Genomic DNA, 18,622 nt, shown 5'->3' with positions numbered 1-18,622 from the left:
AAGAGTAGAAATTTGAAGGTAGGTTTATCTTTAAAAAACTGGTTTAATGCTTGTTGCTTTTTAGTCGTCGTTGTGTCGCTGTTAAAATAGGATTTAAATAAATCTCAGCTTTTTATGCCTCTGGTCTGTAGATCCATAGATGGTGCCATTTTGTTGGTTGTTTTGTTGAGTTGTTCTCGTCCTAATATTGTGAAGATGATATATCAATAAAAACATCCAACTCAATGATGAACCTTTCAGATTTTGGTGGTCAGGTTTACTGTGTGATCACACAAACTTTTATGTTAATTTTGACAGGTCTATTTTTACATTTGCGATTAAAAGCGGGCTATTTTGTCCACGTTATTTTCTTTACTTGTGTCTGTGTCACAAAAGCACAGTTAATAAAAAAATTATAATAATTACAGCTCCTGTAATTTGTATATCCCACTGTGCCACATTATACTAATGGCACTAGTCTAGTTGATTAAGGCACCACTTAATCAAAATACTATTACTGTTTTTGATTATTATTATTAGTATCATTATTATTATTGTTCATGAAATACATCGGTTCAATAAGTACACAGATTGGTAAGCTGTTAATATTAGAGCCTTTAACTCATATCACTTCTTGACCAAGGCATATTTATGCATAGCTGTGCAGCGCATTGGTTTGATAATATTTCAATTAAACATTCAGCTTTAATTGCACACCATTGCTTTTATTTATGACACATCATTTTCACTCCATTACGGTGAGGTTATATTTGGGTTCCTTGAAGCACCAAAGCATAAATACATAATCCCAGGATATAAAAAAACATAGAGTATGAAGAGGTGCGCAGAGACGTACATATTCTCTATATGTCTGTATGCTGCAAAACAAACCCCTGAAACCTCTTAAATGAATAAATAATGATAGTGTTTGAGTGGTCATGATATAAACTGTATTTTCATACTTTGGAAGTAGAAGTCTTTTTAAGCTCCGTTGTTTTGAAGTGAAGATGTGACTGCCGTTGCAAGAAGGAAACAGGGAAGCGGAAGGCAAGCCATTGCAAACAAAGGATATGAGGAAAGTGTACATTTGGATTTATGTTTCCCTTCTTTTTAATGAAATACTATTTTGAAATCCTTCAGTTTGTGCGGCAGCTTTGTCTCACCCTCTAAAGTACGTCTAAACATAGGTTACTCTCGACTTCTGTGAGAGTAAGCAGACCCACACACTAACCTTTATGTAACCGAACTATAGAACAAATTTACATCAGTTGCATAATAAAAAAAAATTAAATAAAATGTGATTCATGGCTTCTGTCCACTGTTCGCAGGTCTGCACTGCAGTTACTGTTCCCCTCGCCTTAAAGTGCAGCTTAATTGGATTCCCCTGCTAAATTTCTGTTGTAAATCTGACTGCACTCAAATCCTTTTTACGCTTGTGCCTAATTTAGAAACTTGAACACAGCATGTGGGCCCTTTCTTTTATATATCCAGTGGCAGCTTATAATTTACGTGTTAAAGGGGCTTTGCAGATGCTGTTGCCTTACCTTGACACGGTAATTGTTAAAACTAATTTTCCCCTCAGTATAACTGAATCATTGTTTTCATTATAGATTGATATGTTGGTTATCGTCAAGAATAACTGATTAGTCGTGAGTTGGGTCAATAAAATGTCAGGGAAATGGTGAAAAATATCAGCCCGTGTTTCCCAAACCTCAGAATAATGACGTGCTTAAACGTCTTGTTTTGTCCGTGAGCTGAAAATGTTGACAACTTGTTTTTTATTTAAGACAAACTACAATAAATCACTCAAAGCAAGTAGTTATTAATTGATTAAAGTTTGAAGGCCAGATATGTATGGTTGTTTTCTTAATCCAGTAATCCTTTGGTTCAGAAAATGTTGAAAATTGTTGATCAGTGTTTTTGCAAACCTGGAAATGATGATGTTTTCAAATGTCTTGTTTTGGCCACAAACCAGAAATGATTCAGTTTTAATGATTTCTTAGTTGTATGGAGAAGAAAAGAAACCAGAATGCATTCACATTTAAGAACCTGAAAAATCTGAATATGTGTTTCTAATTCTTTAAATAATAATATAATAATAAATTATCCAGTGTGGTCTTCTGCTGCTGTAGCCCATCTGCTTCCATTTTTTACATATGGTATATTTCTTCATACCTTGCTAGTAATACATTCTTTATGTTACTGTTACCTTTCGATCATTTCACTTTGTCATTTCTTTGACCTCCAGCATCAATAACTCAGTTTTGCCTGAAGAAAAGCTGCTCACTGGGTGTTTTTTTTTTTTTGCTTTTGTTTTTTTGAACCATTTTCTTGAGTATAAAAATCCCAATAGATCAGCAGTTTCTCCAAAGATCTGACCAGCCCATCTGGCACCAAGGACCATGCCGCGTTCATAGTCTCCTAAATCTTGCCTAAATGCATTGAGTTGCGTTGAGTTCATTGTACTGTAAAGGTGCAAATAAAGAACTTGACAGTGAGTGTGTTCAGCCATTTAAATAAGGCAATGAGTATCTCAATTCCTCCAACATACATTTCCAGATACATTCAGCAGTTATGTGTTGATGTTTCCTGTCTGGGGAGTTCAAACTTTTCACACTCCATGTTCATTTTTCCAAAAAAATGTTTATACTGAGAAATTTAGCATCACAACTCAACTGTGTGAAGCGGTGGTTCACAAACTTCTTGATGCCAAGTACCAGCTGAGAAAAAATTGAACTCTTGAAGTAACACCATTATCCCTACGACTTTTTACAGGAGGCAGATTTATTCCCAACAAGATAATATGCTCTCTCATCCTCCTCCTCTTCCTCACATGTACATCAGACACTGGTATAGTGAAATTAGATTAACATAGAGGGAAACATAAGGTAATTATTATTTAAAAACTTTTTTTATTATTTGTTTAATTTTCTACGCACTCGAGTCAAAATTCCTCAGCTCCACTCCGATCACATGTCCTGGTTTTCAGATTTTCCTCCAAGTACCACTAGAGTAAACTTGCGTACCACAGTTTGAGAACCATTGGTGTAAAGAAATAAAAGCACATTAATCAACTGAAATCAATATTTGTCTTGCTGATGATGAGGTGGTTAGGTTAAGTATTTGTGTGTGTCTGTTTGTCTTGTGTAATAGAGAAGTAAGGTGGGAGTTTTTAGATGAGGCAGCAGTGCTTCACGATATAAAAACCTACTCATTTGTTTACATAGACCGTATCAGGTAAGAGGCTGCTCCTCTAATATTTGCGTGTGAGGCAGTGCGTGCAGAGCAAATTAAGAGAACGTCGAAGTCCGATTCCACTTCCCAAACATTCCCTGCTTCACAGATGCAGAGTTTTCGTCTCAGCAGCCCGTGGCTCAGACGGCAGGATGAAAGCACACTGAACTCCATAGAATTTAAGTGTATTCATAGCATGAATCAATTCCTTCTGATGTTGAATCATATTAGGATCAATTCAGCAGCGAGGGTGCCGTTATTTGCCCGTGATTGCTGCATTGTAATATAATGATTTACACCTTCAGCGGACTTCTTCTCCACGGCCATGACTCAAGTTGATTGACAAAAAATCAATCAATGGGATGAAAGTTAAAATTGGTGAAATTTAAGGGAAAACCGGCGTCCACACTAGAAACCATTATGAATCTTTGGAAACTAATGGCTCATGGTTTTTTTTAAGGCAGTGTGATGTCTCCTATGTGAATATCAATAATTACCGTAAACTAATTTGTCGTCTACCACTTTATCCATTTTAATGAACTTAATAAAAACAAACAAAAACTGTAGAGAACTGGGAAGATTATTTTTTTATGGGAAATGTAAACATACAGTATGATTAGGGATGGACTTTATTCTGTCCAAAAACTTGAGTATCTACCGACATTATTCCGATACAATCATTTTAGACCATTTATGAACTGTGAAGCTGTTAACAACACATTTGTGCTGAGTCATTTCAGAGACATCATTCTCCAACTGTGTAACTGTGCTTTTTACAGTCAGTGCATAGTAAAGCATGCGATATATATAGGATTTTTGGGTTGTATCGGATGCTACATTTGATACTGACCAATACCGATTCCCATCCCTACTTTTGATCACCCGTAATCATTCAAAAATAATGGTATATTTCTGGCAGCCAAGACATTTTTCCATATCATTTATTCTGTAACAGAAAGGCTTTAATCTTGTCAAACATGAACGCAGATTTCTGATGGGTAAAGGGCAAACATCAACTGATTTTCCCATTGGTTTAACCGGCACACTACATGATATAATCTTGTTACCAACATCCACTGATGCTCTGTGACATTTACAGTATATATATAAAATACCTGAGCAGTGTTGTTTTTCATGATATGTAAAGGAAATGATGTAAGAGGGCTCAGTGTTTGGACAAAGACAGCAAGAGTGGTCCAACTGTAACCTTTAAGTGTGTAAAACAGATGCAGAATTTCTCCTCTTCACATATTATATATGTTACAAAAAGTGGCTGAGAACATTGCTTTGATGACACACTGTAGCCATAGCTAGTACAACGCTCTTCAAAAATGCTGTGATGACATAAAAACCCTGTTCATGTGTGAGTAACTGCACCTGCTCTTATACTAGTGCCTTTGTGTTGGTAGAGAGGGAGAGAAATCAGCACCTGTGTCTGTGTACAGTGGTTTAACTGTGACCAAAATGATGGAAATGACGCAACTGTACATGTTTATTCAACATGAGGTTTGACACTGGGGCTTTAATGTTGGTATTCTGTACAAACACTGATGAACAGCAACGTTTACCTGTGTGTGCATGTCTTTCAGTGGCAATTACTCTAAGACAACAAGGGAAGCTTCCTCTTAAATGTTGTCAAATGTACTGTGTTGTATTTACATTTCAAAAACTTAACGTGCACTAGAGCGCGTCAGAATCAGCTGTTTATCACGGATGACAAATGTGGAAAAAAGTTCACTTCCAGGGAAGCTCAGCTTCTCTCGGAGTCAATGGAGCAGTGGGCAGGCGTGGATGCTGTGCTTCTGCATGATGATTGGAGGAACTGTCTGAAAGGCAGAACCAGTTTTGAATTTTGCGAGGGAAGTCTGTAGACAAATAGCTGGTTATTGTGTGTCATTTGCTCGGCGATATAGACCATTTTCATGCATACATATACACTGTAAATACAAACACTAATATAGCATTTCAGTTTTACATAATTATGGGCCTGAAATGAGCTTTCCCTGTTTCAATGACCAGCAACTTTCACCGATGATCTAGTAGGCTGTGTGGACCAATTGTCAAGCAAACCTATCTTTGGGAAGACGTTTTGACCTTGTGATGACATTATTGGCTGGTCGAAAGACATGGTTTTAGGTGTGGGTTAGATATTTACTTGTGGTGGTTAAGGTAAGAGTAAGGGGCTATGGAATGCATTATGTGTGTGAGTGTCCACATAAAGAATGCAAAGCCAGCGTGTGTGTCTGTGTGCCCCCCTCCTGCAGCAGACACGCCCCCAGCGTTTCATAGCAGAGAATGTTGCTGAATTTTGGCGGCTGTTAATCATTCAAATTTGGCAAGGTGGTTAGCAGCACATTTTCCTGTGGGGTGACAAAGTCAGAGGAGATATTTTTCATCGCTCTAAAGGCACTTTAAAAGAAAGGAAACTTTTCAAGTCTTCCTTTAAAGTCTCCTTTTGGAGACTCGAGGAAATTGCTCCCCTCTGGCAGACATCACAGGATTTTGCTCCCACACACCAGGATGCAGAACAGGTTCTTACCCCAAGCTGTTAAACAACAGAATAGTCATAAACGGAATACTAAAAGCACCTTTTTTTTAGTTGCAAGACTTTAATCACTGTTGCACTTTTTACTTGCACTGTTTTATAGGTTTTTTTTTATCATTTTATCTTACTGTTACTGCACTGCAGTACAGTAGAAATAACCTAATTGTGGTAGTGTGGCTTTTCGTAGGGGTAATTGTGTAAAATGGTGATGTAGTGTTGTTTGGTTGCAGGTCCTTTTTTACAAAATCCAAGAAAAAATAACGTATTACTCCATATTTTCTGGTTTAGCGCCATCATATCTGCTATATAACTGCTTATCTGAGTATGTTGCAAATGTATGTACTGCATGTTCCCATAGGGAGTGTTCTGCTGACTAGCCAAGTGAACAAAGTACAGTAAATGTAGTTATTTGTTCCAAAAATGTAATATGGTGCAGTGCCCTTCTGTTTCCAAGATTAACAGATTAACAAAAGGCAATCTCTGATGAGCATCTACAGTATCTGTATGAACATGCTTTTCATTAACACCATTGTAAACTAATTGTGATGCTTAATTTCGTAAGGCACAGTGTGTAATTTCTTCTGCCGGGGACCTCTCATTCAAAACTAAAATAATGGAAGGCCTCGTTTGATGATGTTAGCAGAAAGGATCGTGGGAATTGTGATGCTGTCTTAATAACTTCTCATTCCTGCTGTACATTTGCACCTAACGGGAACAGCTTCAGTGGAGATGAGTAATACACACATTAACTCCTCCATTTTGAGGTTTAAAAGGGGGGTTGACCATGAGGTTATAGCAGACGGGTAAAGCAGATGATGTCATGTGTACAAAATGACACCGTCTGTTATCTCGAATAGAAATATGGAGTTCTATGGAGTTAAAGAGTGTACATTTTGCCTAATGTAAGTTCACAACTCTACAGAATATAACCTGTGGTGCCATTATCTGTTATTTTGAAGAGTTGTTATGTATTAAACTGCTTTTTTCTTTTATTTATTGATGAATTAATAGTTTTGTTTAGAGCATTACCCCTCTGTGTCCTCTTTAAATACTGTACCTTTATATCCTTCGATAGGATATCTCATGTCATTACTATTAATATTTTTGATTAGATTTGCTGTAAATTATGAACTGGAGAGACTTTACAGACTATAGGTGGAGCAGCTGGATAATAGGGAATTGCGATTATCCATCATAGTAGTAACAAAAGTGCATGGGCTAGTTGTTCCTGCATCTTTATGACTTGGAATGTTCCTCAATGTCCATGAAGTGAAAAATTCATTACTTGAAGTTTGTGGAAGTTGTGGAAGGATGGATTATGATTCCCCCGTGTTGGTACCGGAGGCCAAGGCAAACTTGTCCACAATACATGTTATGAAATGATCTTTATTGTCATTATACAACCGAAATTGCACAATGAAATTTCAAGGTCAGATGGGGGTTGGTCTATAAATATATGGTGTGGATCTGAATGCTTGACCCAGGAGATCTTGTTGGGGCCTTTTGTTGTGGCACAGTTTTTGTCACTGCACTGATGTTTCACGATGCCTCTTCCACAATGCCGATTCCCCAGTCTTTATAGGGCACAAAGAATCACTTAATGTTTCAATGAAAATAATACTAAATGATGTGAGTCGCTTGATCTGAACGTAGTTGAAGAGATGTGAGACTGTTGAGATTGCCATGACAAAAACCCGCCAAGGGTTAATACCCTGAGGAAGAATTGTGTTCTACAGAGTTGTTAAAAGTCATTAAAAGTGAACTGTCACATATAAATTTATAACTGGAAAATACTTCCGAGCCTGTGATACCAGATACCAATTTCTTTCCACTGAATATTTAAATAAAAGTCAGTACTTGCTTTTTTATCAGCTGTAACTTTATGAACTAGGAAAGGCTGAAGTGTTTTCTCTGGAGGTTGTCAAATGTCACTGGAAATATTAGGACAGCACTTCCTCACATCCTGGAATGCAGTAAACAGAAATAAATTTTGCCGCATGGTCGTATCTGAATTTGGAATTTTTCTTTTTCTTTTTTTTTTGTCCCGCCCCACTCACGATGTGTGCTATATCATTTTGACACAAAGGTTAGGCGGCTCAGCTGGACTTAATTCCACCGGACCGATCTGTGTACGATGATTAATGGCAAAGTGATGAAGTAAATATAGCAGATTTTGCACTCACTCATAGACCTGCTGTTGTATGAATGTCAGTGGGCATGGAATTGGTCAGTCAGCGGATCATAAAAGTGCTTTCTTTTCCTCTCCTGCACCCAGAAGCAGGCGGACAATTGTCCCTTTGAATCCCTCTAATTTGTTTTCCTAACACGAAAACTGAAGGTTTATAGGTTGTGCACGTAGTAATTGTTCTTGTAATATCCTTACATTATGGTAATATATATATATATGTATCCTCCATTTGTCATAAAACATTTTATTTGAAGACACTCCTGTATATACTATAATGTATTCGAGTGTATTGGTGATCGTATGCACCATTCATCTTCTCTCAGACATGTCATAAAACAAATTGGAATGATATCTCCCTTGCAAGTTACTGTTATCAGGACGGATTTAGCACGAACAAGTGGAATACTTCATTGCTGAGGAGAGTGAGATCTCTCACGCTGACCGTTTTCTTGATGAAATGAAATACATATATATAACCAGGTGGGTTGTAGGGGGTTTATACTGCCATAGAACAGAGTGCGAGTGACGCAGTCGAGGTAATTTGACATGTTCGTATGTGAGAGCGTAAGATTGGAAATATTAAGTCTGTGTGTGGAACTTTAATGTCATGCTCATAAATGATAGTTTGGATGGCAAATACTTAAGTCTAAGTGTATGCTACATCGTTTCCCTGATTGACTGTAGATGACTGATGATGCTACGGATACCTCGATGTGCTAGCAACATTATGAGGCCTGAATCATTAGATGATATCAATTTCCTTTTTTTTTTTTGTTAATGCATATAGGACGGAAGGAGGAGACGTCGCGTTTGCCGTGTGTTACTCGTACATCTTCACTGTGAGTCACCTGTGTGTTAATGTCGTCTTCTCGATTCCTCTGCTCTTCCAGATCTTTCGGCCGCTGTCCAGAAGTTCTCCCAGTCCTTGCAGGAATTCCAGTTTGAGTGCATAGGCGATGCGGAGACGGATGACGAGGTGAACATTGGTAAGTTCCGTTTCGTTTGGAGGAGAAAATGTCCTGCGTTTCACAACTGTTGGTTTAAAATATAGTATTATTATATTCTTGCACTTTCTCAGTAGAGAAAACAGTTGAGGGGCAAACGCTTTATCAGAATCTCTGGGAGTTCTTGGAATTGGATTTGGCTTCGAGTATAGATCTTAAAAGTTGTCTGCAATGCATGTATAATTAATGCTATTGATTTGCTTATGATGCTCCCCCTGTATCTTTTCAAGGCTATAAGAGATCACAGGGACTAATTGTGATTAGTGTCAGAGATTAATGGAGGTGCGAACCTTATCCTCCTACAGGAATATGGAAGCAGCTGAACAGAGGGTCTCGCTGGCTCTAATGGGCAGGCCTCCCAGTCTGTCGTCCTCTTCCTGCTCTTTTGTTTTTCCACTGCTCATTATCCCAAGCTTGAATCCCTTGCTCTGTGAAGCTGGAGACCGTTGAAATGATGTCCATCTGTGAGGGATAGTCTGGAAATCGACCTCTTCTATATGAGGCTGTAATGTTCATCTGAATGCGTAATGAACTGTCCCTTTTTTTTTTTTCCCTGATAACACTGCAGTGGCTGTATGATTGGCTGGGGTGCATGAGACTAATTACGCTTCGTAGAAAAATCCGCAATCAAATCTGGGCCTTCATTAGAATTAAGAGTGCTTTCATTTCAGGCAAACCTGCCCCATCCCTGGGGTTCTATCGAGAGTGGTGTCGATCTCCAATGAAGCTGGACCTGCACAGTATTTACAGTGGAAATCACTTGTGCAATAAAGGGCCAAAAAAAGTTGTGTAATGGAGACAATAGCAGTTTAAATCAAACAAGACCACTGAGGATGCAACAATTAAATTTGCACCTAATGTAGTTGGCACACGTCACTGCCCTGTGATCACAGTTTGCAGCCGCTGGTCTAAAAGTGAACATGAGCATGCTTTTATTTTTTATAGGTGATGCCTCTTTCCAGACAGATAAAGCATAAATTGAATGATTATGAAGTGTCCTTGGCAAGTGCGCTTTTACCTGCACTTGTCACACAAACAAAAACAAACTTTTAAAAACCCAACCCAAGTGCAACAGGCAAAATCACAAAGGATGCAGTTATTATTTTACTTTTGATTGTTGCATATATAAATGTAAATCATACATATTGTTAACAACTCATATCTTTACATTTGCTCTTTTCCACTATACAGTTGTAGCTTGGCTCGGCACGGCTCGACTCGACTCTTTTTTTTGCTTTTCCATTAGTGGGAGAACCTGGTACTTTTTTTTTTTTAGTACCTGCTCTGGCGAGGTTCCAAGTGAGCTGAGCCGATACTAAAATGTGATGTCAACAGACTGCCGGCCACTGATTGGTCAGTGTCATCTCTAGAAGACTCTTGAGCTTGACGTCCGACACAAGAATCAAACAATGTCGAACTATAAATCAGTCAAAAAGACGTAAAAATCCTAAAAAAGTGCGTTAATCTCCAACATTGAGCAAAGAATTTTTCTAAAATCTCTATATTTAACAGAGGAGTCTGGTGCATTTAGCGACAGCGCTGCCGAAAGCCGGTGATCGTGAGCCAAATCACGACCCCTTCCGCTGTATTTTAATTCAGCGACTGTTTCAGCCGGAGTCTGTGCTCCGGTCGTGCAGGAAGTACTGAGCTAATCCTAATTTATCTAATGATTCAGTACACCGAAAACAACTGTGCCATGCCGTGCTACAACTGTTTAGTGGAAAATTGTTCTGCATGTAAAAAAAATGAGCTTCACTATCTTCTTAAAGAGACGTATGTTCTTACAGTTGTTCTCACATTTTTATCGACACATTTCTTCGTGTTCATCCAGCGTCTCTGAGAGAAAAACCCTGATTACTGTTTGAGAGCGGGGGAGAAAAAAGCAGCAGCCAGTTGAAATCAATCTAGTCATCAATGAAACTGAGCTTTCTGACTGACATAGCCAGACCTCTGCGTGAATGCCAGCCATGATCTTGATGCAGTATTGGTACATCTCACTTTGATGCTCCCAACTTCCCCATGTAACATCAGGATACCGCGCGTGTTGCCAGACAGGTTCACCTGACCTTTTATTGATTTCACTCCATGACTCCTTGCAGTGACATTCACGTTTCATGCCAGTTATCTTGGAATCAAGGAGGCCAAAGATTGATGTTGCCATAGAGATTTTAATTTTTTAGAAAAGTTGCCAAGCCCTCTCTCTGAAGGTCAATGTTATAGTCTCCAACAACTGTTTGCAGCTTTTGTAGATGAGCTCAGGAGGAAAATATCTAGCGGAAATTCAATATTATACCTATAAAATATTTATAAATAAATAAAAGTGATGCACTGAAAAAGATGTGTAGAAAAGAAGGCCTCGTACTGTATGTGTTTCATAAAATCTTCCCTCCTTATTCATGCATTTTTGAAGTAGTAAATGTTATATCATTTAGCGATGCATCAGGTCTCCTACCTTCCATCCATTTGCCAGTGAATGATATGCAAGCCGTAACCTCGCTTTGACTCCCATTTCCTTTCTTTGGAGTCTAATCTTGTCCCATCAGCGGCTCCAGCTGTGCCCTTTACCCCCTGAGAGGTTTGTGCTCCTGATAAAGGGGCTGGCAGCTTTAATAGGAGGCGAGCCTGCCTGCAGGATCACTGGCATAAAATCATTGCTCCCTGGTCTTTAAAAAGCTTTGGTGTGTAAATGGGAAAAGAGTGTCTGAGATGATGCATGAGTCCCCACGCCAGGCCGTCACAGACAATAATGATGTTACTATGTTGGCAAGCAGAGCAGCTCGACCGCTGCTAAATGGCTGGACACAGGGTGACGCAGGGGCTGACCGAGGGAGGCCACACTGTATCTGCTCCTCAGTTTAATGAAGCTGTGAAGCTATCAAGGCTCAGTTCTCTGGCAGAAAGGCTTCAATGTTTTGTGTGCTGAATTTGACGGGGCCCCGCAAAATGTAATATTAACTACGGGAGTAAAGCCCAGATGGTGCGAAAATCCATCACCGCTGCATCCGTCTCACTGAGAGTGGTGTATTGTAAATCCTAGCAGGGGGAAGAAATGTAAAGAAACGCAATCAGTTAAAGTATTGTTTTCTTCTTCCTCTTCTTCTTGTTCTGTTTTGTTCTTTTTACGGCAAGCCTTTGGTTTTAAGTTGGACAGCCGCGTGGTTTTATAAGCTCCCAAAATGCGCTGCACTGAAAGCTCTAAAGTTGCAGTGCAAATAAACATTTTAGCACCGCGCTACGCGGAGCACCGGGAACATCTGATGTTTAACGACGGAGCCACTGTGTTTTGTTTTGGTTCCTTTGCTCATCTGAATGCGACAAACACAGCGGCGTTTCACTGTGTGTGTGTGTGTGTGTGTGTGTGTGTGTGTTGTGTGTGTTGAACATACTGTGCATAATGCATCATACATGTTAATGCACTCGCCAACCAAACGCTCAGTCGCGGGGCTTTCATTACGATGTTGTTGTCGAAATGATCCCTTTTTTCTTTTTCAGCGCAGTCATTCAAAGAGTTCTCCCAGCTGCTGAGCACCATGGAAGAAGAAAGAAGACGCCTGGTAAGAACGCTTTTTTGATTTTCTTTTTCTCATTCGGGACAAAAAGAATATATAGGAACATTTGCTTTGACTGAGGAGAAAAAAAATAATTAAAGCAATTGTTGTTTTGTTCCCTGATGGACAGCTCTATTTATAAGCTTAATAGAAAAAGAAGAAAGAAAAGCTCATCATAAAAAGAAAAATCACCAATTATCTACTGTCTGGTTCATATTTCTTGTTTCATTTTAATGCTCTAAATTCCGTTTGTCTTAAGTTGACAGTTCTGTATTTTTTTTTTAGGTTGGTTTGTATTAAGAATTGATGACAAGAGACACAAGAACACACTTTACGTGATTAGTTTTTGTTAAGTGGCTAAAAAAAATGTATCGGGTAAAATCTGCATCAGCATATGTGTATTGTGTATATCAAAGAAAGAGCTATTAGTCTTCTGCTGCCTCCATTATTACTTTCAACTGTTATTTTGGAACTGAAGTGTGAAATTTATCCAGAAAAGTGAGACAAACTTTTAAAACGACCAAACAGGTACTGTAATGGAAAAGTGTTATGGTTACCAACCCAGTTTGGGATTAATAATTCACAAACAATATTTAATTCTAAGTATTTGTTCTCCCCTAATGAAATTAATGTATGTATGTGGGTATGAGCGTGAACGGTCATCCTTTTCTTGGCCGAAATCCATTTTAATCCAACACATGTCGGGTGATTGACAGTAAAAAGGACAGAACATTATCCACTGACACAAAAAAATGCTTTCATATGAGTTCAAAACGTCAAACAGTACGAGGACAGGGGAACTTATCCAACAGCAATTAAATCGTCCACGGCTCAGATCACTTACAACAGTCAATTTTGCTCTGACTAAAGGCTGGAAAACAAAACCACCAACTGCTGCTGGATGTCTGCAGTTAAACCATGCGTAACAAAGAAGGGCGAAGCTGATGAAGGTGGAGGTCGTGCGACCCACACGAGTACGAGAGTGCTGCAGAATTGGCTCATTTTGGAGGATTGTTTTACGTGTAAATAAATTGCTGCCACAATTGGCCTGACTTTCGAGATATTAAATTGGTTTATGTGGTGTGCCAGTGTATTAATTAATTTGGAATGGTGTGATGAGATTTGGTAAATACAATAGTACATGTAAGTTTGTACCCTCATGTTTTCCAACTAGAGGCATCAACAGAGGCGTGGATCCTGCCACTTTTGAGTTTTTATTCCTCAGCATCCATTCTCAGCTGTGAGATACTGTGTGCCACAATAATAAAGCCAAGCTAAAATGTATACTGAACAAACTGAGAGAGGGAAACTATCTAATATCATACTGTACACAGGACCTTGTGTTTTGTTGATATAATATGGACACTGGATGTATTTATTTCCCTATTTAAAAGTATTTCTACGTAATTTTTTAAATGTCAAAGCCTTAAAACCTAATATTCAACCTTGGAAAATGAAAAACTTGTTTTCTTCTTACTTCTTTTGGGCTTTCCAGCTTTAGAGTTCACTGTACAACTTTCTGAGCTTTTTTCTCTAAAAAAAACTAAGGGCCTTTTCTTGACATTTGATTTGTTAAAGCAGAAATTTTTACAGGGTGTAACTGACAAGTGCCTCAAGTCAGGCGTTTGCTTAGTCCACATGATTTACACAATCATGTGAAAGTTTGCAGACTATGGTTTTGTAATGACCTCAGCCTTTTTTTAAGTGATTTTATTCAGTATGAAGGAGCTGTCAAATGTTTTTTACACATATTTTCTCCTGGTCTACATGGATGTGAGCATTTATTTGGGATAGGCCTTTAATGGGAACCTTTTAGAGAACGTTCTCTAAAGGTTGTATGAAGGTTGTGACAAAGTAACGTTCTGGGAACCAAATGTGCAACCAAGAACATGTTAGGGGAACGTTCTGGGAACCTTTAGAGAACGTTCTCGAAAGGTTGTATAAAGGTTGTAAAGAAAGTGGTTGCGGGAACGTTCTCTAAAGGTTGTGACAAAAGTGGTTACGAGAACGTTCTGGGAACCTTTTAGAGAATGTTCTCTAAAGGTTGTATGAAGGTTGTGACAAAGTAACGTTCTGGGAACCAAATGTGCAACCAAAAACTAATGTTAGGGGAACATTCTGGGAACCTTTAGAGAACGTTCCCATAACCACTTTTGCCACAACCTTTATACAACCTTTAGAGAACCTTCTCTAAAAGTTGTATAATAAGTTGTGACAAAAGTTAGGGAGAACTTTAGGAAAACTTTCCATGGCAACCAGGAGAATCTAGGGGGGAACTTTGGGGGAACGTTCCCGCATCCATAAAGTAACATTCCCTGAAATTTGTGGGAACCTAACATTGTTACCTGGGAAAGATGGGATGTTAAGGAACAGTGCTTTCAGACATGCACTGAAGTCATTGTCCTGAAATTGTATGGATGTATGCAAAAGTTCACAAATGGCACTCAATTTGTGCCATTCATCTTCACAAACGTATCCAACCAGCTCCGTAGCTAAATTTGAGGTACTATTCCGAGTGAACCCAGGTGAGAATACCAAGAAAATCTCAGGAAAAGTTTAAAGCCAGCGAATGAGCACCTGACCTGCCTCCTGCATGTGTGACCCATGTGGGAATTTCTCTTATAAACACGTCTGACGCAGACGATCTCCTGCTACAAACTCTGAACAATTCCCAGACCCAAATTTCTCAGGGTTTACTGTGTGACGGCAACAGCTTCTAAAGCACAGACACGTCCATTTAAATGTCATTATAAACTTTATTTGGCATTATTCTAAGCTTTTTCCTCCTGATGTTCTGGTAATATTTTTGAATTGCTTCTCCAGTGGCAGCCATGTCCATCTGATAATCAGGCTAATTATGAATAGAATTTGTTTTCAATCTAATTTGATTTTATTTCATTACAAATAGTCTTTTGAATACATTTTAATTTGGCAATAAACGTGAACCCAGTGTGGAGCATTATCATCTGCTGTATCTTAAATATTCAGAGTGCAAATAAGCGTAATTCATCAGGGTTGGTTAATCAGAATTGCCTGGTTGTGTGTTTAAGTTTGTACAACTTTTCGTGGATGTGACCACTATTGAGGAGGAGCCTGTGGAGTATAGGACGACAGTAATTATTAATGAGAAATGCAGTATTTAGAAGACAAATGTCTTTGCACTCATCTAACCCCAAGGAACGATTTACCACACTAGAGGGTGAAAACTCAACCAAGACTGTGATAAGGTTACCTGACTTTATCTGACAGGAACCAAATGTTTACCTCCGCCAAGAAGATTTACGTTTTTAGCTGCATTTTGTCTTTTTGTGTGCGTTTGTTTTTCTTTGACTGTGAGCTGCGTAACTGCCTTCAGTGCATGTCTGAAAGCATTGGTCCTAAGGACAGATTTTTGTTAACGTGTACGCTATGGTCCAACGAAGAAACGATGAGAATCTGATGATGATCCAAACACAGATCCAGATTTAAACACGAAAGACAGGGTTGACGCTGTGGGAAACTGAGCAGCTTGGGCAGAGGTTGTTGCTGCAACTGTTTGCAGGTTCAGATTTAGGAATTGTTTCATATCAGGCAAGCTGTGACGATGACACAAGCTTAATTACGTTTTTTATCGTCACCATGACAAGAAAAGAGCATTCCAGCATTGGGGCACGTCTTCACTTTCACGATAATAACTCCTATGGTCGTTCAGGTTGTTGGTCATTTGCTGTTAACATTATGTCAAGCTCTTCATTTTTTGTTTACAGCACTCGCAGCAGCAATAGCAACGCCACTTTGCTGCCTGAACAGAAGCATTTTAAGGGACTTTATGGGCCAGAAGCAAAAAGTACCTAGTTAGCTCTACATTGAACCAAAGTAACTCCCCAACCTATTAAAAAGTTTGATGCACCACTGAACCCGCTGCTTTGCTCTCACTGTCCAGACACACTGCCGTATTTGTGCCATTGTGCCAGTGTGGTGAAGTGGTGCAATGAATGAATGAATGAATAAATGAATGAATTTGATGGCTGTTAAAGATAATCAGGAACGATTTTGGTACAAAAACCACCAACAGAACATAACAGTTTTATTTACACTTGGCAGAATTTGTCTCCACAAATAATAGGACCTGAAAGAGGACAAATACACCTCATATCTGTTCAGCTTCAAATTTCAAAGAAGCAAAAAAAACGAATCGCAGGATAGTAGAAATCAAATGACACCACGGCTGAACGCGTGTGACAACAACAACATGCATGCAAGCACTTTAATAGGAGTAAACTTAATAAATCAAAGGGGCTATTTCGTCACACGTGCACTTCATCTAGCTTTGATCGAATTAACAAAAAAAACCCTGTTCAGAGTACACAGACCCTGCTCCGTTCCTCTCTACTTGCTTAAAAAGCCTTCAGCTTGCGTCATTTGTTTATTCACCATGGTCTTCAGTCTCTTCAGATCCCTACAATTATACATATTGAAAGACACCTCTGATGTCGGGACTTTTGAGCTGCTGTTCATGTTTGCGACAGAGAAGTCGAAGCTTCTTCTCCCCGTGAATGTTTTTCAAATCTCTCGGAGAACGAGTGCCAGCGAGGCAGCAAGTCTTATATGTAAATTAATATGAAAGAACGACTCGGTGAAGTTTTCTGAGCAGATGACGCTGATGTTTACTGCTTTTTGCTGCTCACATAAGCAAACGAAAAACTGCTGATGACTCGCTTCAGTGGGAGGTGGACAACTGTTAAAACTGGCATCACCCTAATAAAATGCTGTATGTGCTGGGGCTTATTTTGCTCATTTTTGAAGAAACAGGCTGTGTGCACAGAGTTTCCGAGAGAGTTTGCAGGTTGTGAAGGCGGTGACTGATGCATTCACATTGTGATGTCTCAGTTTCTCAATCTGGGTGTCATTCAGTTTTCAAAACACAGCCACCTTAGCACTAACCGTACTCTAACCATAATAAAAAGCCTCTTTAACCCTCTTATGACCATCGAGATAATGAGGCTCCCTGGATTTATATTGATTTTATGTTCAATGAGTGCATCCGTCTGTCAGTCTTGTACCGCTTCATCCTCCACATGAGGGTCGCGCAGGATGCTGTGCCAATCTCAGCTGACATAGGGCAAAAGGTGGGGTCACACCCCATATATAATAGTCATTCAGCCATTCTTAGCACCACGTCCACTTCCATTCAACATGGCTTTCAAAATAAGAGCTTCGGCTTATTACTATTTTCTTAGATCAATCATTTGCCATAATGTTCACTGTATCAGTTAAATCTGTAAAATACAGTAAATGTTTTAATGCCATTCCGCAAGCCTTGTCTTGGCAGTTTTTATGTTAAATAGTACGTTGACTATTATGTGTCTTACAGAAAATTTTAAAATAAAGAAAAGAAATGACCACTCACTTATCTCTTCCGGGTTTTTCAGGGTTTGTAAAAGTGTTTAATGTTTTTTAATATTGGTTTGCACTTCCAGGCCACCGTAATTTATTGACCTGGGAACTTTTTATGAATATGCATGCAGTCCACGACGCTACAAAACGGAGGCCGCTAACATAGCTCAAAAGCCTCCTACATAGTTTTTTTGTGTTCATTATGCGTTTATTCCTCAGGCCTCCTATTGTTATTTTGGAATTTACCACTTCATACATATTAATCCTAATGGGGATTCACTCAGTGAGCAGTTTTTTGAAATACTGTAATAGCTTGCTGTAGTTGGGAATTTAATGAGCATAAAGTTAACGTCGTACTTCAGTTGTGATATATTGGAAAAAAGCAGGCTTCATATGCCTCCAGACTGAATACAAAATGGACCTCAAGTGTTTACTTAATTCACAGTCTAAATATATTGTGCGCTGCTCAATTATATTGATTGATAAACACTCAGAGGTAACCTTTCCAGCTCCAGTCTACGTGCCCTGTAATTTACAGATATCGAAGAACGGCGATAAACAGCTCCAATGAGTCATGTTGGTCAAGTGAGATGGAGTGGTGTCAAATTAAATCGCGAGCCGAAATGCCTTCGGTGATTCAAGCTGTGTGATGTTCAGGAATTTTTTGATGAAGTTTGTTGTCAGATACTATACGTATTTTTATCTTCTTCTTTTTTGTTAACAAAGGGCACGGAGCTCAATAGTTCTT

General features: G+C 38.9%; 1 protein-coding gene across 8 annotated transcripts in view; it reads left to right on the top strand.

The window, feature by feature from the left end:
• Nucleotides 1–18,622, top strand: part of LOC131463183 (rho GTPase-activating protein 42) — an 88,932-nt gene that overhangs the window by 16,507 nt on the left and 53,803 nt on the right. For all 8 annotated transcript variants that reach the window (XM_058634934.1, XM_058634941.1, XM_058634933.1 and 5 more), the window contains exons 2-3: nucleotides 8,837–8,932; nucleotides 12,443–12,504. In XM_058634934.1, coding sequence (XP_058490917.1) covers nucleotides 8,837–8,932; nucleotides 12,443–12,504 — 158 coding nt within the window. The remainder of the gene's footprint in view (nucleotides 1–8,836; nucleotides 8,933–12,442; nucleotides 12,505–18,622) is intronic.

Source organism: Solea solea, chromosome 7 (genome assembly GCF_958295425.1).
Source record: "Solea solea chromosome 7, fSolSol10.1, whole genome shotgun sequence".
NCBI lineage: Eukaryota > Metazoa > Chordata > Actinopteri > Pleuronectiformes > Soleidae > Solea > Solea solea.
Note: the sequence above shows the minus strand (reverse complement) of the source record. Positions and strands in the feature narration are given on the sequence as shown.